The following is a 25,949-nucleotide window of genomic DNA, read 5'->3' on the forward strand; positions in this document are numbered from 1 at the left end:
GTTATTTTATAAGGTTTAAATAATAATAATATGCAAAAACTTCTCTTAAACTTATCACCTTAGAACAAATTTAAGCACTTTTTCATTGTCAAAAAGTTTTCAAAATTAAATCTTGACACCAAATTTTAAACATTTTAAAGTTTTAAGGTGTTTCGCAGCAAGATAAGGCTTTAATAACATTATGCAACTTAACTAAATTTAAACAAAAAAAGTTGCAAGTTACAAAAATTACGTTGTTTCATGTAATTGTTTTATATTGTAAATTAAATAATTTTTACAGGAAGTTGTTAAATAAGGGTTTTGAAAGTTGTTAATTAAGTTTTAAAAATACGTTATCTGATTAAGTGGTTAATTCTAAACTAAGCTTAAAGGTTATTTAAAAATACTTTAAAAAAGGTTTAAATAACAAAATGCAAAAAACTACTCTTAAACTTATCACCTTAGAACAAATTTAAACACTTTTAAACATTGTCAAAAAGTTTTTAAAATTAGATCTTGACAATAACTTTTAAACATTTTAAAATTTTAAGGTGTTTCGTAGCAAGATAAGGCTTTAATAACGTTATGCAACATAACTAAATTAAAACAAAAAAAGTTACAAACCTACAAAAACTACATTGTTTCATGTAATTGTTTTAAATTTAAAAATTTATAATTGTTTTAAATTGTAAGTTAAATCATTTTTACAGGAAGTTGTTAAAAAAGGTTTTTAAAAGTTGTTAATTAAGTTTTGAAAAATACGTAATATGACCTAGTGATTAATTTTAAACTAAGCCCAAAGGTTGTTTGAAAAACTTGAAAAAATACTAATATGCAACAAACTACTCTTAAACTGAATTAAAGAATTGTGTAGTTCAGTTTAAAAGTTATCTCTTATGTACACTGTTAATAATCCTAGGATATTATTGACTTCAATGATATTGTTTTAAAATCACATATGGTTTAATTAAAGGCAGGTTTAATATTTTACTTTAGAAGTAATGTAATTTAAAGTAAATTTAAGATGTTAAGCTGTCGAAAAAACGGACAATCAATAATAAAGAAAGAAATATTGTTTAGTGAACTTGTTGGCTTACGAACTGCAATAAGATATAGCTTAATGTTTTTTTTATGACCGTTCATAACTTTTAACAACAAAATTAATTTCATAGTTATTAAGTTTAATCAATAAATACTAATAAAAAAAACTTTGCAAAATTATTTTTGGTTAATTCAAACCATATTAGGGCGCTAAATAAATTGATATGAAAAGAGTATACAAAATAACTTTAAAAAAAATAGTCAATTTTGAACTAAATTTAATTAGCTTGATCTATAAGCCTAATTTATGCTAAATTATTAATAACCCTAGTACAAGCTAAACCTTTAGCTAGTATAATACTTTTAAACTTATAGTTTATAAAACTGAGTAAAAGTTTACTTAATCAAATAAAATTTATGTTTAGTAAACTTTAAACTAATATTAAGAGTGTACACATGATTCGAATTTTCAAAGTAAACTATATTTATATACAAACAAAAAAATCTAGAATTGTATTAGTTGTTTTTTGTTTTATAAAACTTGTATTAACCGTATCAGTTACTTTCTCAAACAGTTATCTAAATATAGTCAACTAAAATATCGTTTAGTTAAAACAACGATAAAAATATTTTTTTTATAAAACTTTATTTTGTTATAAAAGCATACTATGTTTGAATAACCTTATACTTTGGTCTATTTACTTATGAATTTAATTTATTTTAGTATACTAATTATTCACAGTTTTTTATTTTCATTGTTCAGTAAGCTTTTCACTCACGGTTTTACAGTTAGATTATAGAATATCTAAAACTTGTTTGTTAGAATCTAAATGATTTAAAGATACTACGTTTAAAAAAAAATATTAGTTTAAAGCACAAAAACGTTTGAAACACATTAGTTAAGCAACATTTCAACTTCAAGCTTTAATTTTTAATTTTAAAAAACGATAGCTAAAAGTATATTTTATTTTATTTAAGTTCATAATTTTCTATGAACTAACTTTCATAGAGAGAACTTTAAAAGTTTATAAATTCATTCTAAATATAAACAATAACAAAACTAAACGTAAACAAAAATCAAAAACTTCGTTTAAAAACGTAGGCTGTTATTGTTTATATTTTGACTAAGAAAATGCGTGGAAGTATAATAAAAAGACGTAATTCAAAACAAAACCATTAATAACTTAGTAAGTTTCTGAAAGTTATATTATCTATTATAAACTTTTTAAATAAAATAGATTTTATTTAGAAATTTTTATAATTTAGTTCCATAAAAAAGTAATGTATTATCTTTTTACTATTTAATTGTAATCTATTATTCTATTTTAAAATTAAAAAATTACAAAAAAATATTTAAAAGAAAAATCTGATATAAGAGAGATATATAGAAAAGTGTTTATTTATATAACAAGCAGGTACGTCGGTTAAAAATCAAAGGTTGTAGAACACAAAAATAAAATTAACTTTTAAAATTTAAAAAAATTGTTGTATTGTTTTAAAATTAAAAATTAAACATTTTTAAATGAATCAAAATAAAATAATAAAATTTTATAAATTGTACCTTTTAGAATTTATAAAACCATGAAGTTGTACGTCGGTGTACTTCTTCTGTTCAGCTTGGTATCTACTTTGGGGGTTTCCCCCCTCAAATGCAGCGGACCGGGGTTCGTCAAGGTGGCTTGCAACGAGAACCTGGTCAAAAACACCTTCCAGGGGCAGAGTGGGGTGAAGGGACCGAGGGGAGTGGTTGGAATGCCCGGACCAATCGGACACACTGTTAGTTTGATTAAAAATAATTGAAAATATTGCACTTGGATTAACTTGGTTGAAACTTAACTTGTGAACTACCCTATTTTTCTACTAAAACAGCTTGTAAGCTAAAATAATTTTTATATACGAGTTAAACTGTTTAATTTCAATCTTCACAAAATAAACCATTTTATCACAGGGAGCAGCAGCTAGTTTTTGCAAGCCGAGGAACTGGTTGCACGACAACAACGTGAAGTGCGACAACGATTACTACTTTGACTTCATAAAGACCAGGCACCACGTAAGATGGATGGACCACGTTTTGTGTGAGTTTGAATTAATTATATTATAATATATATTATAATAGTTAAAATTAGATTCAAACGTGATGATGTTTTTATTAGTTTATGTGTAGTTCGATATAGTAGATTAAGAATATCTATTTTAAAGTTAAAATACAAAAGTTTTGCGTTGAAACATACAACTAAATTTTTATTTTTAACTATTTAAAACTATGCAAGGAATTTTTATTTAAGTATTGATATACTAAATGAATTCAATATAATAGTGTAGATTATTTAATACTTGTCTTATAGTTTTATTATAGTTTAAATGCTTTTAAATTCGTTTAGTAATACTAAAAAATAGTACTAATAAAACATTTAAATTTTGCAGATATTCTTTATGGCCATGATATCAGTAAGTTTTTACTTTTGTTTGTTTTTAATTTCTTAATACTGAAAAGTGCTAACTACTTTAACATCTACAGACCATCTCACGAGAGAGGAACTCATGAAAGTTGTCATCACCCAAAACACTAGTCAGTTTGGTTTGATTTAAATAACAACAAATAAGTTTACAGAAACAATAGTATTTTCGTTATCTGTTTGTAACATCATACTTAATACTTAACTTGGGTATATTTTTTGTTCTCTTTTTCTTATCAAAATTATTAGAATGTACGACAATTATTTTAGTACTTGTTAAGTTGTTACAATATAAATTATTTTCGTAAAATAAATCACCATTATCAATGTGAATAATTGACTAGTATTGTTCTCGAAATATTAATCAGTTTAAATTTCTTTAAGAAATATTTTTGATACTTTTAAATTGAGTATAATTTTTTTTGTAGTTTTCTTGTTTTATTAACAATTAAAGTTTAATTTAAACAATAATTTTATATCTAGTTTTAGTTAACTTATTGCAATGAAACTGTTTACAAGGGACGATAATATTAAACTAGTTTTTAATTAATATTTCAGAGATCATCGACGACCGCTCTGATATTGATCAGTATCACAAGAACGTCACCGACTTGAAAGAAAAAATGCAGGCTCAAGGTTTTTTATATTAATAATAATGTTTGTTAACATGAAGTTAAAGCTCAAGGTTTTATATTAAAAAAATAATGTTTGTTAATACAAAAATAGAGCGAATTTTAGCATGAACTTAAAAATAATTTTTAAGTTTTACAATAAAATAAACTAAAAATTACATCAAACATAAAAATTATCTTTGCTTTATGTTACCAAAAGTAAAACTGATAAACAAAACAATAATACAAAGCATAGTGTTTTTATCACTGAAAAATTCACAAATACTTTGTGCTATTGAGCTTTTTGTAATTAAAAATTAACAATCATAACTACTTTTAGAGCGTGACAACCAAAGAAAAATTGCAACAATCAAAGAAGGTGAGATTAACATATATCTCTATGATTCTGTATAACTAATTTAAAGCTACATATTTAGACTATATTAAAAAAATACTTGTTTTGAATATACATTTTGAAATACTGACACCGTACTATTTGTTTTTACATTTGAAGTAAACAGTATTTGAAATTTTAATAATCTTTCTTTTTATATTACTGTTTATTTAAACTTACATTAAATTTTTACGTTTCAGACTGCGCCAAAAAAGAAACGGAAATCAAGGGCCTCAAGAGCCAGATTGCAGCACTTGGACAAGACGTGCAAAGTAGATTATTAATCATTATTTTATAAAAAATGATTAAAATAAATAAACTTTTCAATGCTAAACATTTTTTTAATACTTTTTTATAACAGAGCACAACGCAGTGGTCACAAAGCTGAACAATGCTAACATTAAACTTGTAAGCTTGACCAAGACTTTGAATGGTTAGTTTTTTTATATAATTTTGTTTAACTTATATACTATTTGCAACTTATTATTAACATATTACTCATTTTGTTTAATATTTTATTTCACAAAGCTTTTAAAAACTATACTATTTCCGTCAATGTTGTTGTGACGTCATTGACGTTCTCAAAGTAAAGCTTCAAAAACTTTGTTTTTTAACAAAATGTTGTCGGTTTTATCAATTAAACTATGTTAGCTCATAATGTAAACGTTAATTTGTTTCTGCTCCATAACTCTTTCTTTTAGCTAAATTAAAAGTAAGTTTTAAGTTACACTGGTTTAAAATAAATCCAATTTATTTTTACAGAAAAAGAAGTTTTGTTGTCGAAACAAAAGAATGACTTGAATGCTCAAATAACTGCAAGAGTTGCCGGTTTGATATAAAAAAAATATTTTTTATTATTTGCTTTCAAAATACTAACTTGTACAGTTGCTTACAAACAAAATATATTTTAAGCATTGTAGAGTTTAACACTTTGCACAACTATTCAAAAAATTTAAAGAAACATTTTTTTTTTGTTAAAAAACATTGAATAAAAAGTATGAAGATTTTCTTTTCATTATTTTTTGTAGTCTATGTAACAACAAAAAATGTAATATTGTTTTAAAACTGTTCATGTTAATCAAGAACATAAAGTAAATAAATAATTTAGACAAACTTACTTATAAACACAAAAAATTTAGTTTTAATTATGATTTTCGTATAACTTTTTGAAATTTTCACAGAAAATGCCAAACTCAATACACTGCTGGGGGCGATTAAAGCCAATTTGACTTTGCACATCAAAAGTTAGTTAAAGCGTGTAAATAAAAATAAAAAAAAAAATATTTCAATTTATAAAAAAACTACAAAAACTTTGACAGATGAAAACATGAACAACGCCAAACACGCGGAAGTTCAGAAAAAACTCGAAGAAGCCAAAGCGAACTGTGAAAGTAAAAACATTATTAATATATTTTATTATAAGTGTTTTAAAACAACCAGCTTTAGTCAAAAATAAATAACAAGTGTTAAAATACATTTAAAACAAACAGAAAATATTGCTGAAAAAATAAAGGAAATTGCTGCGTTGAAAATAAAGGAAGTAGAGCTCATGAAGCACCATAAAAGTAAGAACTAATTAAGAAAAAAGTATTGTTATACTGCTATTTAAAAAAAATGTTTGATTGTATACTAACTGCTTTTGATAATTATTACAGTATAAATTATTCTTATAAAATTTTATATTTTAAAAGTTTCGCACGAATTATAACACTTTTAATCAAGCATACATCGTTTACTCAGTTTAAAGATATAAGCTAACGTACCACTAAATTTGTATAGTTTTTGGTTATTTGCAACAATGTTGATATGCATAGTTGTTTGTTTGATTAGAGCTAAAAAATGCTATTTATTATTTTTTCATTACAGCTACTAAGGAACAAGCGGAACAAATAGCTTTAATGAAAACAAAGCTTGCCGAAATGTTTAGAGAAAGTAAATATTTTTTATTTAAATTTACTTTCTATTTAAACGTTTTTTATTTTCAATTGCATTTAACTGAATTTCTATATAAACAAACTTTTAGTTTAGTGACTTATAAATATTTTTTTGTTTACTTTAATTTTTGCCACCCACATAGCTTAATTTAAACTGTTTATTTTTTTGAATATAAAAATAAGTGATTAAAAGTTTATATAATTTTGTTTTCAATTATTTTCATTAATAAATTAATTTTAAAAGTATTAGTTTAATTTGTTTTTAAACAGTAAACTGCACAAAAACAATTAAAACTTAAACTAAATAAATGCAATTTTATTGTGATATACAGTATATTACTTTTATCGAAATTTTTTTAAAAATACTAGTTTTAAAAAATGTTGATTTTAAAACACAAAATGTACAACAAAAAGTATTAATTTTAAAACACAAAATGTACAACAAAAAATATTAATCTAATGACTTACTAAACACTTTTTTTCTAGAAATGCTTTCAGTGAAAAACGTTCATCAAGCATTGGGTTAGTTTTACTTATTTATCTATGACTTGCATTAAAAAAAATCAACTAATGATTTACTCATAAAGTACAATAATGTTTAAAAAGCATATAAAAAAAACTAATAGATAAGTAAATAGAAAGTCTAACAAAGTAAATGAACAGACGAACTCAGAAAAAAAAAACTTACTTAAGTACATTTTAGCAAGTAACGCATGGATTAATAAATATTACATAAATATCTAACATTAAATATTACTAAAGAATATAAGAAATCCAACAACAAAATATTCCGCCCTTGAGTTCTATTATGTTTTTTTCTATACTGCCCTTCTACTTTAAAAGAGGGTAAAAAACTACAAATAGTTAAATTTTAACAAAACTAATAAAAAATATCAATAAAATAAAATAACCCAACAAACAGTATCATCGGCGCGCCTCCTCAACCCCAGTGGCGACCACGTGCTGGCGGTGTTGAGGGGCTTCGTGGGCATGGTGCCCACGAAGACCAAGATGCAGACCAGCTTCAGGATCGTCAGGGGGCTGGACGGATCGGACAACCGCACGGTGTCGTTCGAGAGCTTGCAGCAGCCGGGACACTACTTGACCGCCGACCCCAACGACGGCTGGAAGTTGAAGGTTGAATGGAATTTAAAGTTGTTGAATTTAAACTTTTAAATTTAACTGGTAAATAAAAAATAAAAAACTAAGAAATTACGTATGTTAGTAGTATTAAAAAAACGTGTTTAAAAAATTGGAAACGACACCAGACTTTTATAACGGGTTGAAGTTGAAATAAAAAAGGGTAACACCTTTTTAATAATCGAAATTGTTGCTAACTAATAAAAAAAAATTATATTTCGTTTACGATTGTTGTAAACAAAAAAATTCAAAAGTAGATGACTGTACAATAAATTATGATAAAAATGTTAAAGGGCAAAACGGCAAGCGCTTCGCTGGCTAAACTGCAGAGCTTCATCCCGAAGAGAGACGTGTTTGTTCAGGTTTGATTTTTTTCCAAGTATAAGATAAAACATTTTTGTAATATTTATTGGTGCTTATCTTACTGAATAAATTTATTGAGGTAAGTTTAAGAACATAATTCAGAGTCGAAAACTCTACATTTGAAAATGTTGCATTTTTATGCTTATACAAACAAAGTTTTTGAACTAAAGTTTATTTTGTTTTTTAAACTGTTTTAAAAACATTCTTTACTATGAGAGCTTTTCTATGAGGTAATTTGAAGGCTCATAACAAATTTCAAACTTTTGCACACACTTTTCCGCAAACTATATACACGTGAACGCAGGGAACGGACTCGTTCGAGCTGTCGGGTCAGCCGGGCCGCTACGTCACCTTCAACCCGAACGTCAAGGTGCCGCTGAAGATCTTGCTCGCGTTGACGAAGGACGAAGCTTTGAAGATGCAGATCGGCGAAGGACAGTACAAGCAGTCCAGCAGCTTCAGGATCGGTAAAGTTTTTACGTGTATTTTGAATAATTAAATGAATGTGTTAATGTATTAGTATGAAAATCAGTGCAAGAAAGCGCGCAGCTTAGGAATAAGTAACTCTTTATTGAAATGTAATACAATATATAATACAATAATAAGTCGTATTTTGCACAAAAACGTCTTCTAAGATTGTGCAATTTATACAACAGGTATTTTTTTCATGAAGTTTGTTTGTTATACATGTGTAGAGCAGTTTTAATAGGTAGTTTACTACTATTATTTTCTCAAACATACATACATGTTATGTACGTAAATTACGATCAGTTTAAGAAATGAAGTAATTTTAGTATAAGTAAATTTCCAATTCAATTTATTTATACGTTTTAAAAAACACGATCATTATAAGAAAGCCAACAGCTACAGCATAAGTTTACTAATTTTGATAATTTTTTTGTAAAACTATATGTATTATATTTTCTTTTTCAAAATAAAAATGTTTTTTAATCTTTTTATAACAAACATGTAAAACTAATAAAATTAATAAAGTAGATTCAGCACACAATTAGTTATTCAAATTAGCAAATTTCTTTTACCGTGAGAAAAATGGTTTATAAAGTTTATGAACACGTTTTGAAAAAAAAACTTGACACTGTTTTATATTTTTTAGTTATTTTTAATACACACACAATAAAATTCAATACTTTTACAAAATGTGTTGCCAAATATAAACTTAATAAAACCACAGACACGGACCTTATGCACGGGCTGCTGCAAACCAAACCCCTTGTGATCAAGCCAAAGCCTGTACCCATGACCCTGCCGGGGAAGACGGTTGTCATGACAACCACAATGCCCACCAAGCAGGTGCAACCCACCCACAGGCCAACGACCACGTTCAAGCCGAGCGTGAAGACAGTGACCCCGGTCAAACTGACAACCACGAAACCGACACCCCAGGTTTTACAAAATATTTGAAAAAAAAAGCTGACTCAGCAAATATGCAAATTAAGTTGCAGATTATCCAGCTAATCGAATGTAATAGACTGTGCTTTTTTAGTGTTTGTATCTTTTGTCCAAGGTTAACTAAATGATAATTGAAACAAAAAATTAACAGGTTCAACCGACAAAAGCGCCTGAGGTAAAGCTGGGTGAGTTATTTTAGTTTAAATGATTTTTAATTTGTACTTTTCTCTGAAAGCAATTTATTTCAACACCTGTAATTTTGTTTTTATTTCGTTTACCTTTTGTTTACATCGTCAAGACTTTTGGTCCATCGTTTCAAAATGAAAACCATTAAATAACAGGACCGGACATGGCATTTGGTTCTTACAACTTCCCGAATCACAAGATTGGAATAGAAAAAACTGACCAAGGATATTTGACCCAAAAGCATCCGGAACTATTTCATTTCAAAGTCGTCCCCGGAATTTCCGGAGCCCCTGGTTCGATTTCTTTTGAGTCCATAGCCAGACCCGGACATTTCTTGAGACACTCAAACTATTTAATTTGGCTTCACAAGTACCAGAATACTGATTTGTACAAAAAAGACGCCAGTTTTTACCCAAGATACAACAAATACTTCCCTGTGAGTTTTAATTTATTTGGTAATTGATAAAAGTTTTTTTTTTTTTGAATTTTCTAATAGATTTTTTTCTTTAACCAAAAAAGACATTTGTTAAAATACCATTTTTAAATAGTTTAGTTACTGATTTTATTTTTACTGATTTCACCCTGAATAAACTTACTAATTCGTATGACCTTATGGGACAGCCTCAGTTACAACCCGCGCACAATTTCCGACCAAATCAGTTCTAACCTGATCAATTCAAAGTAATAAAAGTGTATAAAGTAGAATAAAAACAAAAAACGATAAAAATAAAAGTATCCAACTAAGGGTATATAGAGCATTTGAAAAAACAATAAAACAGTTTTGGTAGGAATTGTTAGTATATTCTTTTTTATCAGGGATTTGCTACATTATATTTATACTAGAAACTAATTATTCAAACGTACTAATGTTTTTGTTTTTTTACCAGGGATTCGCTGCTTATGAATCAGTGAACTATCCTGGATTTTACATAAACCATCAAAACTACAGGCTTAAGATCAGCAAAGATGACAACACTGACATGTTTAAAAAGAACTCTAGTTGGAAAACACGTTAGTAAATATTATAAAATTGATTAAATAGTTTATAAGACTGTACAAAATTTTTTGTTTTAAATGCTTATCGAAAGAAAATGACTATATTATATGTTTTAGAGGTATTTAAAATAGTTTCTTTTTACGTATTTAAGTTATTTTTTGATCTACTAGTAGTCTGAAATATTTTAGAGTTTATATAATTTAAAAGCACAAAATGTTCCGATAAAACAAAAATTGAACTTCTGTATAAAGTTTAACTCAAAACTTAGGAGAATAAAAACAGTTACTTCTAAAGAATTTAGTTTTTCTATAAAAATCATTCTAAAAAAAGTGCACAAGGCTTTTAAATGCTAATAAGCTAGTATTTAGCAATTTAGTACAGCCTTTCTGTCTAATGTAAAAATTATAACTTCTTTCACTTCTATATAATGTCTCTCAAAAAAAACGTTTAAAACTATTCATATTACTTACAGTGCCAACCATACCTCCAACTTCGTTGAACTTGTGTGAGTTTTCTAATTTGTTTTAGACATTTAAATGTTTTTAAATATTAAAATACTAATACTGCACAAAATTTCAGTATCGAATTTTCACCGTGAAAACATTTTGCCAGTTTTTGATATTTTATTTTTAACTTCAAAACAGATCCTAACGCCGCATTTGCTTCTTACAACTTTCCAAACCACAAGATTGGAATAGAAAAAACTGACCAAGGATATTTGACCCAAAAGCATCCAGAACTATTTCAATTCAAAGTCGTCCCCGGAATTTCCGGAGCCCCTGGTTCAATTTCTTTTGAGTCCATAGCCAGGCCTGGACATTTCCTCAGACACAAGAACTACTTTATGTGGCTTCACAAATACCAGAATACTGATTTGTACAAGAAAGACGCCAGTTTTTACCCGAGATACAACAAGTACTTCCCTGTGAGTTTTAAATTTATTAGCTATAAAACAACTTTTTTTTATTAAAGTTGAGTTGTTACAAGATCTTTAAACAGCTCGTTAAATGGATTTTTTATACACACTGGAAAAACTTACTTATTTATATGATTTTCACGAAACATGCTCAGTTCCAAACCGCGCGCAATTTCCAACCAAACAAGTTTAAAGAAAAAAATAATAAAAAAATATAATAAAAATTATAATTACCAAACGAGGGTAAAGATTAGGAGTAAGAGTGATATTAAAAAAACTAAAAAAAAATGCATAAATAACTAATAAAAAAATTTTTGGGTCGGATTTGATCGGATTAAAGTTGATGTCAGTTGGAATTTTGCGGGTGGGATTTATGAGTATACCGTTTTTTATCAGGGATTTGCTGCTGAATTTTATACTAGAAAAGTTTTGATATAAGGTTTGAAAGTTTAGATTAAAAAATTTAAGTTTTTAGCCTGTGAGAAATAGTTGAAACATGTGGTGTACGAAGCGGTAACTAAAAGGCTTTTTCGTACAACAGGTCCTTAGAACAAACTTTTTGAGCGCTTTTTTATCGTTCAATAAACAGTATGTAATAAATTATAAACAAATAAAATATTTCGGGTGGGACTAGATTAGGTGAAAATTGATTCTAGTTGAAATAAGTTTTAGCGGGAGGGAATTGTGAGTATAGCGTTTTTTATCATAGATTTGCTGCTAGATTTTTATGCAAGAGAACAATAACCAAATCAGCTAATATGGATGCTTTTTAATCAGGGATTTGCTGCTTATGAATCGGTGAACTATCCTGGATTTTACATAAACCATCAAAACTACATGCTTAAGATCAGCAAAGATGATAATACTGACATGTTTAAAAAGAACTCTAGTTGGAAAACATGTTAGTTAATGGTATAAAATTGATTAAATAGCTTATAAGACTCTACAAAAGTTTATGTTTCAAACGCTTATCGAAAGTAAATGATTAAATTATATTTAAAAACAAAATTGAATTATTCATTTTATATGTGTTAAGGTCATTTGTTGATACACTAGTCTTCTGAAATATTTAAGATTTTATACAATTTAGAAACACAAAATGTTCTGATTAAAAAAAAATTGAACTTCTATATAAAGTTTAACTCTAAACTAAGAAGAATTAAAACTAGTTACTAATGAAGAATTTAGTTAAAAAAAAAATACTAACAATAGTGCACAAGCCTTTTAAATGCTAATAAGCTAGTATTTAGCAATTTAGTACAGCCTTTCTGTCTAATGTAAAAATTATAACTTCTTTCACTTCTATATAATGTCTCTCGAAAAAAGGTTTAAAACTATTTATATTACTTACAGTGCCAACCATACCTCCAACTTCGTTGAACTTTTGTGAGTTTTCTAATTTGTTTTAGACATTTAACTGTTATTTAAATATTTAAATACTAATACTGCAAAAAACTTCAGTATCAAAATTTCACCGTGAAAACATTTTGCCAGTTTTTAATATTTTATTTTTAACTTGAAAACAGATCCTAACGCCGCATTTGCTTCTTATAACTTTCCAAACCACAAGATTGGAATAGAAAAAACTGACCAAGGATATTTGACCCAAAAGCATCCAGAACTATTTCAATTCAAAGTCGTCCCCGGAATTTCCGGAGCACCTGGTTCGATCTCTTTTGAGTCCATAGCCAGACCTGGACATTTCCTCAGACACAAGAACTACTTTATGTGGCTTCACAAATACCAGAATACTGATTTGTACAAGAAAGACGCCAGTTTTTACCCGAGATACAACAAGTACTTCCCTGTGAGTTTTAAATTTATTAGCTATAAAACAACTTTTTTTTATTAAAGTTGAGTTGTTACAAGATCTTTAAACAGCTCGTTAAATGGATTTTTTATACACACTGGAAAAACTTACTAATTTATATGATTTTCACGAAACATGCTCAGTTCCAAACCGCGCGCAATTTCCAACCAAACAAGTTTAAAGAAAAAATTAATAAAAAAATATAATAAAAATTATAATTACCAAACGAGGGTAAAGATTAGGAGTAAGAGTGATGTTAAAAAAACTAAAAAAAAATGCATAAATAACTAATAAAAAAATTTTCGATTCGGATTTGATCGGATTAAAGTTGATGTCAGTTGGAATTATGCGGGTGGGATTTATGAGTATACCGTTTTTTATCAGGGATTTGCTGCTGAATTTTATACTAGAAAAGTTTTGATATAAGGTTTGAAAGTTTAGATTAAAAAATTTAAATTTTTAGCCTGTGAGAAATAGTTGAAACATGTGGTGTACGAAGCGATAACTAAAAGGCTTTTTCGTACAAAAGGTCCTTAGAACAAACTTTTTGAGCGCTTTTTTATCGTTCAATAAACAGTATGTAATAAATTATAAACAAATAAAATATTTCGGGTGGGACTAGATTAGGTGAAAATTGATTCTAGTTGAAATAAGTTTTAGCGGGAGGGAATTGTGAGTATAGCGTTTTTTATCATAGATTTGCTGCTAGATTTTTATGCAAGAGAACAATAACCAAATCAGCTAATATGGATGCTTTTTAATCAGGGATTTGCTGCTTATGAATCGGTGAACTATCCTGGATTTTACATAAACCATCAAAACTACATGCTTAAGATCAGCAAAGATGATAATACTGACATGTTTAAAAAGAACTCTAGTTGGAAAACATGTTAGTTAATGGTATAAAATTGATTAAATAGCTTATAAGACTCTACAAAAGTTTATGTTTTAAACGCTTATCGAAAGTAAATGAATAAATTATATTTAAAAACAAAATTGAATTATTCATTTTATATGTGTTAAGGTCATTTGTTGACACACTAGTCTTCTGAAATATTTAAGATTTTATACAATTTAGAAACACAAAATGTTTTGATTAAAAAAAAAATTGAACTTCTATATAAAGTTTAACTCTAAACTAAGAAGAATTTAAAGTAGTTACTAATGAAGAATTTAGTTAAAAAAAAAACATACTAACAATAGTGCACAAGCCTTTTGAATGCTAATAAGCTAGTATTTAGCAATTTAGTACAGCCTTTCTGTCTAATGTAAAAATTATAACTTCTTTCACTTCTATATAATGTCTCTCGAAAAAAGGTTTAAAACTATTTATATTACTTACAGTGCCAACCATACCTCCAACTTCGTTGAACTTGTGTGAGTTTTCCAATTTGTTTTTAGACATTTAACTGTTATCTAAATATTAAATAGTAATACTGCACAAAATTTCAGTATCGAAATTTCACCGTGAAAACATTTTGCCAGTTTTTAATATTTTATTTTTAACTTGAAAACAGATCCTAACGCCGCATTTGCTTCTTACAACTTTCCAAACCACAAGATTGGAATAGAAAAAACTGACCAAGGATATTTGACCCAAAAGCATCCAGAACTATTTCAATTTAAAGTCGTCCCCGGAATTTCCGGAGCCCCTGGTTCGATTTCTTTTGAGTCCATAGCCAGGCCTGGACATTTCCTGAGACACTCGAACTACTTGATGTGGCTTCACAATTTCCAGAATACTGATTTGTACAAAAAAGACGCCAGTTTTTACCCGAGATACAACAAGTACTTCCCTGTAAGTTGGTTTTGCGCGTTCACAAAGTATTGATCATGAGTATAAGATAATAAGAACGTTTTACTTTCTCTATTTTTCAATTAAATGGCAAATGAAAAAATTATACTACTGATAAAAAAATCTAGTTAAAAAATTTTGATTATACGTTCATCTTGTGCTCGTGATGTAAAAGCGTTCATATTTTTTGTCCTGAGTTTTTTTTTGTTAATGTTATTAAGTAATCGAACAAAAAAGATTAAAAAAATTGTTACAAACTTCAAGAAATTTTAGACCATGGACGTTTAAATAGTTGATTTATTAGATCTATTATTTAAAAAATTAATCATCTGCATAAAAAAAGAAATTAGTTGGTATAAGTCACATTTATAACTATAATATTAATCGTTTTACAGGGATTCGTGTCTTACGAGTCAGTGAACTACCCGGGACTCTTCATCAGACACCAAAACTACAGGCTGAAGATCAACAAAGACGACGGATCGGCGTTGTTCAAAAAAGACGCCAGTTGGAAGACCCGTTAGTTTTTGAAATTTCTATGTTAAAAAAATTAGTCAGAAATTTTTAATGCAAACATACAAAGCAGTTTGTCTTTATTTTGCTAAGGAAATAAATGTTATTTGAAATAAAATTTGAGTTTAGAGTAGGAGTTTATTAACTGTTAAGTAACAATTATTTTCTTATTATAAACTTGTTTTAAACTATTTTAAAATTAGTTTTTATTTCCGAATAACTAAATAAATTATTTTCAGTGATCGGTGGCCAGACTCAGAGCCAGTTGAACTTATGTAAGTTGTTTTTCGATACATTGTAGTTAAATCATACAAGCGTTGCGTGTGATTGAAAATATTAAAATTTAACTTTTCACACACTGAAATTTTAGTTATTTAAAAATTAAACTTTCATGCAGACCCGAATGCAGAATTCAGTTCTTACAACTTTCCGAATCACAAGATTGGAATAGAAAAAACTGACCAAGGATATTTGACCCAAAAGCATCCAGAACTATTTCATTTCAAAGTAGTCTCCGGAATTTCTGGTGTACCAGGATCAATCTCTTTTGAGTCCATAGCCAGACCTGGACATTTCCTGAGACACTCGAACTATTTGATGTGGCTTCACAATTTCCAGAATACTGATTTGTACAAAAAAGACGCCAGTTTTTACCCGAGATACAACAAGTACTTTCCTGTAAGTTGGTTTTGCGCGTTCACAAAGTATTGATCATGAGTATAAGATAATAAGAACGTTTTACTTTCTCTATTTTTCAATTAAATTGCAAATGAAAAAATTATACTACTGATTAAAAAAATCTAGTTAAACAATTTTGATTATACGTTCATCTTGTGAACTACGAAAATCTTGTGCTCGTGATGTAAAAACGCTCATATTTTTTGTCCTGAGTTTTTTTTGTTAATGTTATTAAGTAACAGAACAAAACAGATTAAAAAAATTGTTACAAACTTCAAAAAATCTTAGACCGTAGACGTTTAAATAGATATTTTTTTAGATATAGTGTTTAAAAAATTAATCAACTGCATAAAAAAAAATAGTTAGTATAAGTCACATTTGTACCTATAACACTAATCGTTTTTCAGGGATTCGTGTCTTACGAGTCGGTGAACTACCCGGGACTCTTCATCAGACACCAAAACTACAGGCTGAAGATAAACAAAGACGACGGATCGCCGTTGTTCAAAAAAGACGCCAGTTGGAAGACCCGTTAGTTTTTAAAATTTAATGTTAAAAAATTAGTCAGAAATTTTTAATAAAAGATTTTAATAAAAGATTAGTCAGTAAATTTATTGCAAACATACAAAGCAGTTTGTCATTATTCTGCTAAGGAAATTATTTTTTTGAAAATAATATTTGAGTTTAAAGTAGGAGTTTATTAACTGTTAATTAACAATTATTTTTTTCTTATTATAAACTTGTTATAAACTTTTTTAAAATTAATTTTATTTTCCTGAACAACAAAATAAATTATTTTCAGTGATCGGTGGCCAGACTCAGAGCCAGTTGAACTTATGTAAGTTATTTTTTGATCAATTGTAGTTAAATCATACAACCGATAGGTGTGATTGAAAATATTAAAATTTAAATTTTTCCAAACTAAAATTTAAGTTATTTTAGAATTACATTTTTATGCAGACCCGAATGCAGAATTTGCTTCTTACAACTTCCCGAATCACAAGATTGGAATAGAAAATACTGACCAGGGATTTTTGACCCAAAAACATCCGGAACTATTTCATTTCAAAGTGGTCCCCGGAATTTCCGGAGCACCTGGTTCAATCTCTTTTGAGTCCATAGCCAGACCTGGACATTTCCTGAGACACTCGAACTATTTGATGTGGCTTCACAATTTCCAGAATACTGATTTGTACAAGAAAGACGCCAGTTTTTATCCAAGATACAACAAGTACTTCCCTGTTAGTTGGTTTTGCGCGTTCACAAAGTTGTGATCATGAGTATGAGATAATAAAAACGTTTTACTTTCTCTACTTTTCATTTACATAGCAAACGAAAAAATTATAATGATTAAAAAAATCTAGTTAATCAATTTTGATTTTACATAGATGTAAAAATGTTCATTTTTATTTGACTTAAGTTTTTTTTTGTTAGTGGTATTAAATAATCAAACAAAAAAGATTAAAAATTTCATTTAAAAATTTTATTTAAAAATTGTAAACTTATACGTTTTAATTGTTATTTTATTAGATCTAGTATTTAAATGAAAGATTGACTGCATAAAAATTAAAATATAGCTGGTAATAGTCACAAAACAAACGTTTTACAGGGATTCGTGTCTTACGAGTCAGTGAACTACCCGGGACTCTTCATCAGACACCAGAACTACAGGCTGAAGATCAACAAAGACGACGGATCGCCGTTGTTCAAAAAAGACGCCAGTTGGAAGACCCGTTAGTTTTCGAAATTTGATGTTAAAAAAATTAGTCAGAAATTTTTAATGCAAACATACAAAACAGTTTGTCTTTATTTTGCTAAGGAAATAATTGTTATTTGAAATAAAATTTGAGTTTAGAGTAGGAGTTTATTAACTGTTAAGTAACAATTATTTTCTTATTATAAACTTGTTTTAAATTATTTTAAAATTAGTTTTTATTAATGGATAACTTAATAAACTATTTGCAGTGATCGGTGGCCAGACTCAGAGCCAGTTGAACTTATGTAAGTTATTTTTGATCAGTTGTAGTTAAATCATACAAGCGTTGCGTGTGATTGAAAATATTAAAATTCAACTTTTCACACACTGAAATTTTAGTTATTTTAAAAATTACACTTTCATGCAGACCCGAATGCAGAATTCAGTTCTTACAACTTTCCGAATCACAAGATTGGAATAGAAAAAACTGACCAAGGATATTTGACCCAAAAGCATCCAGAACTATTTCATTTCAAAGTAGTCTCCGGAATTTCTGGTGTACCAGGATCAATCTCTTTTGAGTCCATAGCCAGACCTGGACATTTCCTGAGACACTCAAACTTTTTGATGTGGCTTCACAATTTCCAGAATACTGATTTGTACAAGAAAGACGCCAGTTTTTACCCGAGATACAACAAGTACTTCCCTGTAAGTTGGTTTTGCGCGTTCACAAAGTATTGATCATGAGTGTAAGATAATAAGAACGTTTTACTTTCTCTATTTTTCAATTAAATGGCAAATGAAAAAATTATACTACTGATTAAAAAAATCTAGTTAAACAATTTTGATTATACGTTCATCTTGTGAACTACGAAAATCTTGTGCTCGTGATGTAAAAACGTTCATATTTTTTGTCCTGAGTTTTTTTTGTTAATGTTATTAAGTAACAGAAAAAAACAGATTAAAAAAATTGTTACAAACTTCAAAAAATCTTAGACCGTAGACGTTTAAATAGATATTTTTTTAGGTATAGTGTTTAAAAAATTAATCAACTGCATAAAAAAAAATAGTTAGTATAAGTCACATTTGTAACTATAATATTAATCGTTTTACAGGGATTTGTGTCTTACGAGTCGGTGAACTACCCGGGACTCTTCATCAGACACCAAAACTACAGGCTGAAGATCAACAAGGATGACGGATCGGCGTTGTTCAAAAAAGACGCCAGTTGGAAGACCCGTTAGTTTTCGAAATGTGTATGTTAACATAAAATTAGTCAGAAATTTTCAATAAAAGATTTTAATAAAAGATTAGTCAGAGATTTTTAATGCAAACATACAAAGCAGTTTGTCTTGATTTTGCTAAGGAAATAATTGTTGTTTAAAATAAAATTTGAGTTTATAGTTGGAGTTTATTAACTATTAAAAAAAAATTCTTTTTTAATTATAAACTTGTTTTAAATTATTTAAAAAATTAGTTTTTATTTCCGAATAACTAAATAAATTATTTGCAGTGATCGGTGGCCAGACTCAGAGCCAGTTGAACTTATGTAAGTTGTTTTTCGATACATTGTAGTTAAATCATACAAGCGTTGCGTGTGATTGAAAATATTAAAATTTAACTTTTCACACACTGAAATTTTAGTTATTTAAAAATTAAACTTTCATGCAGACCCGAATGCAGAATTCAGTTCTTACAACTTTCCGAATCACAAGATTGGAATAGAAAAAACTGACCAAGGATATTTGACCCAAAAGCATCCAGAACTATTTCATTTCAAAGTGGTCCCCGGAATTTCCGGAGCCCCTGGTTCAATCTCTTTTGAGTCCATAGCCAGACCCGGACATTTTCTCAGACACTCAAACTACTTGATGTGGCTTCACAATTTCCAGAATACTGACTTGTACAAAAAAGACGCCAGTTTTTACCCGAGATACAACAAGTACTTCCCTGTTAGTTGGTTTTGCGCGTTCACAAAGTTGTGATCATGAGTATGAGATAATAAAAACGTTTTACTTTCTCTACTTTTCATTTACATAGCAAACGAAAAAATTATAATGATTAAAAAAATCTAGATAATCAATTTTGATTTTACAGTGATGTAAAAATGTTCATTTTTATTTGACTTAAGTTTTTTTTAGTAGTTTTATTAAATAATCAAACAAAAAAGATTAAAAATTTCATTTAAAAATTTTATTTAAAAATTGTAAACATATACGTTTTAATTGTTATTTTATTAGATCTAGTATTTAAATAAAAGATTTACTGCATAAAAATTAAAATATAGCTAGTAATAGTCACAAAACAAACGTTTTCAGGGATTCGTGTCTTATGAGTCGGTGAACTACCCGGGACTCTTCATCAGACACCAAAACTACAGGCTGAAGATCAACAAAGACGACGGAACGCCGTTGTTTAAAAAAGACGCCAGTTGGAAGACCCGTTAGTTTTCGAAATGTGTATGTTAACAAAAAATTAGTCAGAAATTTTCAATAAAAGATTTTAATAAAAGATTAGTCAGAGATTTTTAATGCAAACATACAAAGCAGTTTGTCTTGATTTTGCTAAGGAAATAATTGTTGTTTAAAATAAAATTTGAGTTTAGAGTTTGAGTTTATTAACTGTTAAAAAAAAACTCTTTTTTAATTATAAACTTGTTTTAAATTATTTAAAAAATTAGTTTTTATTTCCGAATAACTAAATAAATTATTTGCAGTGATCGGTGGCCAGACTCAGAGCCAGTTGAACTTATGTAAGTTGTTTTTTATCAATTGTAACAAGGTCAAACACCTACCTTAACTTATCTGAGTTTTTTGTTACTGCTGAATTTTTTTTAAACTATGGTCTTTTACAATGTTACGTGGTAAAACAGTATAATGAATTATGTTGTCGAGTTTGTAGTTAAAGCTTAAATTAGGGCCATTTAAATAAAAACGTTTTTGTAATTTTTGCGCGGTAAAACCACGTGAGAAGCAGATCCAAAAAATACTTTTTATTTATTTCATATAATGTTTATGTGATGTAAGGCTACTTTTCATTGTTAGGTACAGAAAAGTTTAATAAAGAGTTTAATACTCTTAAAAACTTTTTTTTAAACATAACTTAACAATGTATAAACATTTGATATACTCTTATCATATAAATTATAATTTAATTATTTTATAACTTATATTTTAAAAAATCAGAGCCGAACTTATTATTTGATACCCACACCTTTCTTGGTTACAAAATTGGCAAACATCTATTAATACTAAAAATTTTTTTTTAATAATATATTATATAGCTAAACCATTTTCTATATTGTTCTTTTTTATTATACAGGTCAAAACGAGATATTTTATTTTCACAATTTTCTGTATAGTTTTTTATAATGGCTGTAAATCAAAAAACATATTGTAAAAAAATTTGTATTTGTTACAACTGTACATTTTTTAAACTTATGCTCAAAACAGATCCGAACGTGGTATTCGATTCGCAAAACTTTCCCGGAATGAAGATGGGGATCGAGCATGGAGACCAGGTACTGCAATTTAAATTGAAAATAAAAAAATTATATTGAATAAAAAAACTCTACTATTTAATATTTTTATATTACAAAATATAAATATTAAATAACTGAATAAAAAAACTATTTAGTCAACTCATAACGTTATTGTTAATAGTTGAAGTTTGTTTATAATAAACTTATAAAGCTCATTACAAATTTGAAGTAAGTAAACTTTATAAATAACATTGTATTTATATCTAATTAACTTGTTATTAATATATTAATTAGTAATATTTTGATTTAAAAACTGTCCATTTACTAACAGGGATTCCTCACCAAGAAAAACGAGCCGTACCAGCACTTCAAAGTGGTGCCGGGAATCTCAGGGGTTGCGGGTAAATTTCATATATATATATATATATATATATATATATTAAAACTTTTCTTTAAGCTTAGAAACTTTATGAGGACAATGAAAAATAAATTATGAAGAGCTTTCAATATAGCTTAAAAAATTATAGTTAAAAAACAGAAAAGTTGTTTATGCTTTGAAACAATGTATTTTATTGAATCAAATGTTTTCGTCAGTTAATTGAATTTCAATTATTTGGTTATTTCAGGGTCAATTTCTTTTGAGTCCATAGCCAGACCGGGACATTTCCTGAGACACTCAAACTATTTGATGTGGCTTCACAATTTCCAGAATACTGATTTGTACAAAAAAGACGCCAGTTTTTATCCGAGATACAACAAGTACTTCCCTGTGAGTTGGTTTTGTGGGAATACAAATTTGAGATTATAAAACTAACACAACAGAAACGTTTTATTTCTCTAATATTTTTATTTACATAGCAAACGACAAAAGTACATTACAGATTGATAGTTGAAAAAAAACTCTAGTTGATAGTTTTTTAAAGTTTAGTGAGCTAGAATTAATATATTTTTTGACTTTAATATTTTTTGTTAGTGTTATTAAGTAATCAAACGAAAAAGAAGAAAATTCTTATTACAAACTTTAAGAAATCTTAGACAGTTAACGTTTAAATTGTTACTTTATTAGATCTAGCACTTAAAAAAAGATAAAAGTGCATAAAAACAAAATCCAGTTAGTAATAGTCACGAAACAAACGTTTTTCAGGGATTCGTGTCTTACGAGTCGGTGAACTACCCGGGACTCTTCATCAGACACCAAAACTACAGACTGAAGATCAACAAAGACGACGGATCGCCGTTGTTCAAAAAAGACGCCAGTTGGAAGACCCGTTAGTTTTTGAAATTCGATGTTAAAAAAAAATAGTTTAATAGTTTTAGTACAAGTTAATAAGTTTTTGATTTTGATAAACTTTTTAAAGAAAACTTGAGTTTCGAGTAGTAGTTTATTAGCTACTAAGTAAAGATAAAATTCGAATGGCTAGAGTTTTGTTTAATTAAAATAATTTTAAGTGTGTTTTATTTACATTTTTGAAACATTTTTTAATACTACAGACTAGCTAATAGAAAAATTACCGTTTAACAATTGTAAAAAACGGTTTGTATCGGTAAAAACACTTCTTTATCTAAACTAAACAATATTTTAACAGAAGTCATCAAGACTCTTGCACTGCAGCTGTGTAAGTTTACTGTTGCAAATTATATAACAACTAACCTTATTAAACTAGTATGTTTTTAACTGCGAATTTCAAATTCTATTTAAAACAAAATTTGTTTGAGTAATAAAAAAAGTAATTATTAATTTGACATACTTACTGTTTTTGAGAAACTTTTTATTTTATTTTGGTAATAACTTTATAAAAACATTCTGTTTTTAATAAAAAAATAAATACAAATTAGACAATGACGCGATGTTCGACTCCTACAACTTTCCCGCCCTCAAGATGGGAATAGAAAAGGGCGTTCAAGGCTACTTGACCAACAAGTACCCGGAACTGACCCACTTCAAACTTGTGCCAGGTTAGAAAGACACACTGATTATCATGTTTAACTTTTATCGCACTACGTCGCTTCACTGCGGACGAAAAAATGCTTTAAAACAAATGCAGAGCCATGAACTAAAATAAGGTTAGAAGTATGAGTAAAATTTAAATATGACAATTTTGTTAATAAAAGTTAAACATAGATATATAATAACAAATATAGGTATTAAACTAATAAAAGTTGTATTGCATTAAATAAAAACTCATATTAGTAGAGAATCTTAAAATGGCAACAAAGTTGATTCAAAATAATACTCGTAACTATAAAAACAATTCTTTATAAAATTTTTAGTGGTAGTAAACTTAGATGCCTATTTTATTTTGAAAGGCGGTTTTATAATATTTATGTATAAAAAATATAATCCCTAAAATAACTTTTTAGCTTAAAGTGTTTTTTATTTTCTTATGTAATAAAGTTTTAAACTAACATCAATTTTGTATACTAAGACAACGAATAGTTTGAGTATAAAATACAAACTTCCAAATTTATAAGTAATATAAATTTTCAATATTCTATATAAAGTACTACTTGAACCGATCAGTTGTTTCATCATATAATGTAAACTTTTTCACTCATGATCTCAGTTTAGTAATTAAATTAAATGAGAATTTATTTTTGAGAAAATCATAAAATTAGTAAATATTTGTCCGGGATTATGCACGATTTCAAGCACCAGGAATTGAAAATCAGGAATTCGGTCTACCTACTTAAACGATAAATAATAATAAATTAACCTAAACGATAAATGATAAAATAAAAAAAACTCTCCAGGAATCTGCAACGTTCCGGGCACCGTCTCCTTCGAGTCAATTCCGAGGCCGGGACACTTTCTGAGGCACTCGAACTGGCTGATTTGGCTTCACGGGTACCAGAACTCTGATTTGTTCAGGAAAGACGCCTGCTTCCACCCCAGATACGACAAGTTCTTCCCTGTTAGCACGTTTTTATAAAACTAACTACTGTTGATTGTTTTCGTTTTCATTGAGTTCTATATTTTATGTTAACTTTGAAATTACCTTTTTGTTCCGCTACATTTTATATTTAAATGATATCTGCTTAAACCACAACAAAGGTACGAAAGCTTCTTGTTAAAAGAAAATTAATAAAAAAACACGATTAAATTAAACTAATTAATATTACTATCAAATACATTCAAGTTTTTGTACGCTAAAACTATTCGTTCTAGATGTAAGAAAAGACGTTCATTTACATTAAACTAATCATAACAAAGTAAGTAGATAAATTTACTTATGTTCGGCTAGTTCATGCATAACCTAATAATTATCTTGTAACATTTTGTCTTTGTGGGTAATTTTAACTAAAAAACTATTATTGTAATAACATATTAACGTGCTTGTTTATAAACTTTTGTTTTTTCGTAACTCGTACTGTCGACGTTTCTGTAATTTATTTCCAGGGATACGTAGTAAACGAGTCTTATTACAAAGCTCAACTGAAAAAGTGTAAACTGTAGACGTTTGAATTGTTATTTTCATAGATGTAGTACTAAGAAGAATGGTATTAAAAATTCAGTTGGCAAATAAATGTTTTTTATAGGGGTACGTGTCTTATGAGTCGGTGAACTATCCGGGACACTTCATCAGACACCAGAACTACAGGCTGAAGCTCAACAAAAATAACGGATCGTTGCTGTTCAAGAAAGACGCCAGCTGGAAGACAAGTTAGATTTTATTTCTAACTATGATTTTTTATTGAGTCTTATCAGCAAAAAAAATCACAAAAACTAGTTGACATATCTAAGAGCAATTTTAGAACTTTAAAAACTACAATGTTGTTACTGTAATTTTCATCAGAAAATAAATAAGTTTATTTTTAAAAACTGATTTGTTTATTATCATAACAATAAAATTAAGTTGCTAACCTTCTCTCAAAAAAACTTTTAAAACGATTGTTTTTTTTTTGGTTTTTTTAAAAATAACTATCAAAATGAAAAAAAATAAAACTTTTCTTATAACTTGTGTATATCAATAAAGTTAGTTTTGTTCATGATTTGTTATAATGAAAACATTAACAATCAAGCTTTATAGTTATATACTGTTTAGTTATTTTAGCAGAACTTGTTACATTAGAAGGAGAGCTTAAAGCTGTGAATACGCAAACATTGCAATAACGTTTAAATACTTTTTTAACTAAGTAAATTTTTCAGAGTTTTGAATCGACTCGACCAATAAGGACGATTCTACGAAGAGCAAAACAAAACAGTTTATACTTTAACACTTTTCGAATTGTATCAACTTAACTTTGTTTTTGTATGCTTCTTCGAGTTTTTAAATAAATTTAACACCCAAGCACTTTGTTTATTTTTACTTTTTGATTGTTTTCATCGCCAAAAGTTCAACTTATGATAGATACAAAAACTAAAAACCTTCTGTTTTTACGATTTGTATTGAGCTAATCGTTTAAGTTGTATATAAAACAATACTTAAAGTTTTTTTGAGAGAAGGTTAACCTGCTAAAAGTTGCACAAAAAATGGTTATCTATAAAGAATACAATTGAAAAAGTTACGGAGTTAGCAACGGAAAAAAATCTGTTTTAGTCTCGTTAAGA

At 27.9% G+C, this 25,949-nt stretch overlaps 1 protein-coding gene across 1 annotated transcript; it reads left to right on the forward strand.

Annotated features, from left to right (window-relative positions):
- The first annotated feature begins 2,601 nt into the window (after positions 1-2,601).
- LOC145834576 (uncharacterized) lies at positions 2,602-25,606 on the forward strand. The gene is made up of 52 exons (XM_082942041.1): positions 2,602-2,796; positions 2,969-3,095; positions 3,445-3,468; positions 3,539-3,589; positions 4,035-4,112; positions 4,428-4,466; positions 4,682-4,753; positions 4,843-4,914; positions 5,244-5,309; positions 5,663-5,725; positions 5,801-5,872; positions 5,972-6,046; positions 6,348-6,413; positions 6,902-6,937; positions 7,338-7,552; positions 7,849-7,917; positions 8,223-8,385; positions 9,111-9,322; positions 9,480-9,513; positions 9,670-9,950; positions 10,402-10,525; positions 10,984-11,016; positions 11,156-11,436; positions 12,205-12,328; positions 12,781-12,813; positions 12,954-13,234; positions 14,003-14,126; positions 14,582-14,614; positions 14,755-15,035; positions 15,428-15,551; positions 15,785-15,820; positions 15,943-16,223; positions 16,631-16,754; positions 17,026-17,061; positions 17,184-17,464; positions 17,833-17,956; positions 18,189-18,224; positions 18,347-18,627; positions 19,035-19,158; positions 19,433-19,468; positions 19,591-19,871; positions 20,238-20,361; positions 20,636-20,671; positions 21,372-21,439; positions 21,732-21,801; positions 22,027-22,169; positions 22,545-22,668; positions 22,987-23,016; positions 23,237-23,356; positions 24,152-24,312; positions 24,938-25,061; positions 25,548-25,606. The coding sequence occupies exons 1-52, from the start codon at positions 2,602-2,604 to the stop codon at positions 25,553-25,555; spliced, it is 6,096 nt and encodes a 2,031-aa protein (XP_082798167.1). The 3' UTR covers positions 25,556-25,606.
- The last annotated feature ends 343 nt before the right edge of the window (positions 25,607-25,949 follow it).

The sequence above is a fragment of the Thalia democratica genome, chromosome 1 (genome assembly GCF_965202585.1).
Source record: "Thalia democratica chromosome 1, ktThaDemo2.hap1.1, whole genome shotgun sequence".
NCBI lineage: Eukaryota > Metazoa > Chordata > Thaliacea > Salpida > Salpidae > Thalia > Thalia democratica.

Coding starts and splice junctions, on each gene's coding strand:
- LOC145834576 (XM_082942041.1), top strand. CDS start 2,602: ATGAAGTTGTACGTCGGTGTACTTCTTCTGTTCAGCTTGGTATCTACT. Junction 5,873..5,971: donor AGCCAAAGCGAACTGTGAAA/GTAAAAACATTA, acceptor TAAAACAAACAG/AAAATATTGCTGAAAAAATA. Junction 11,017..11,155: donor TCCAACTTCGTTGAACTTGT/GTGAGTTTTCTA, acceptor ACTTCAAAACAG/ATCCTAACGCCGCATTTGCT.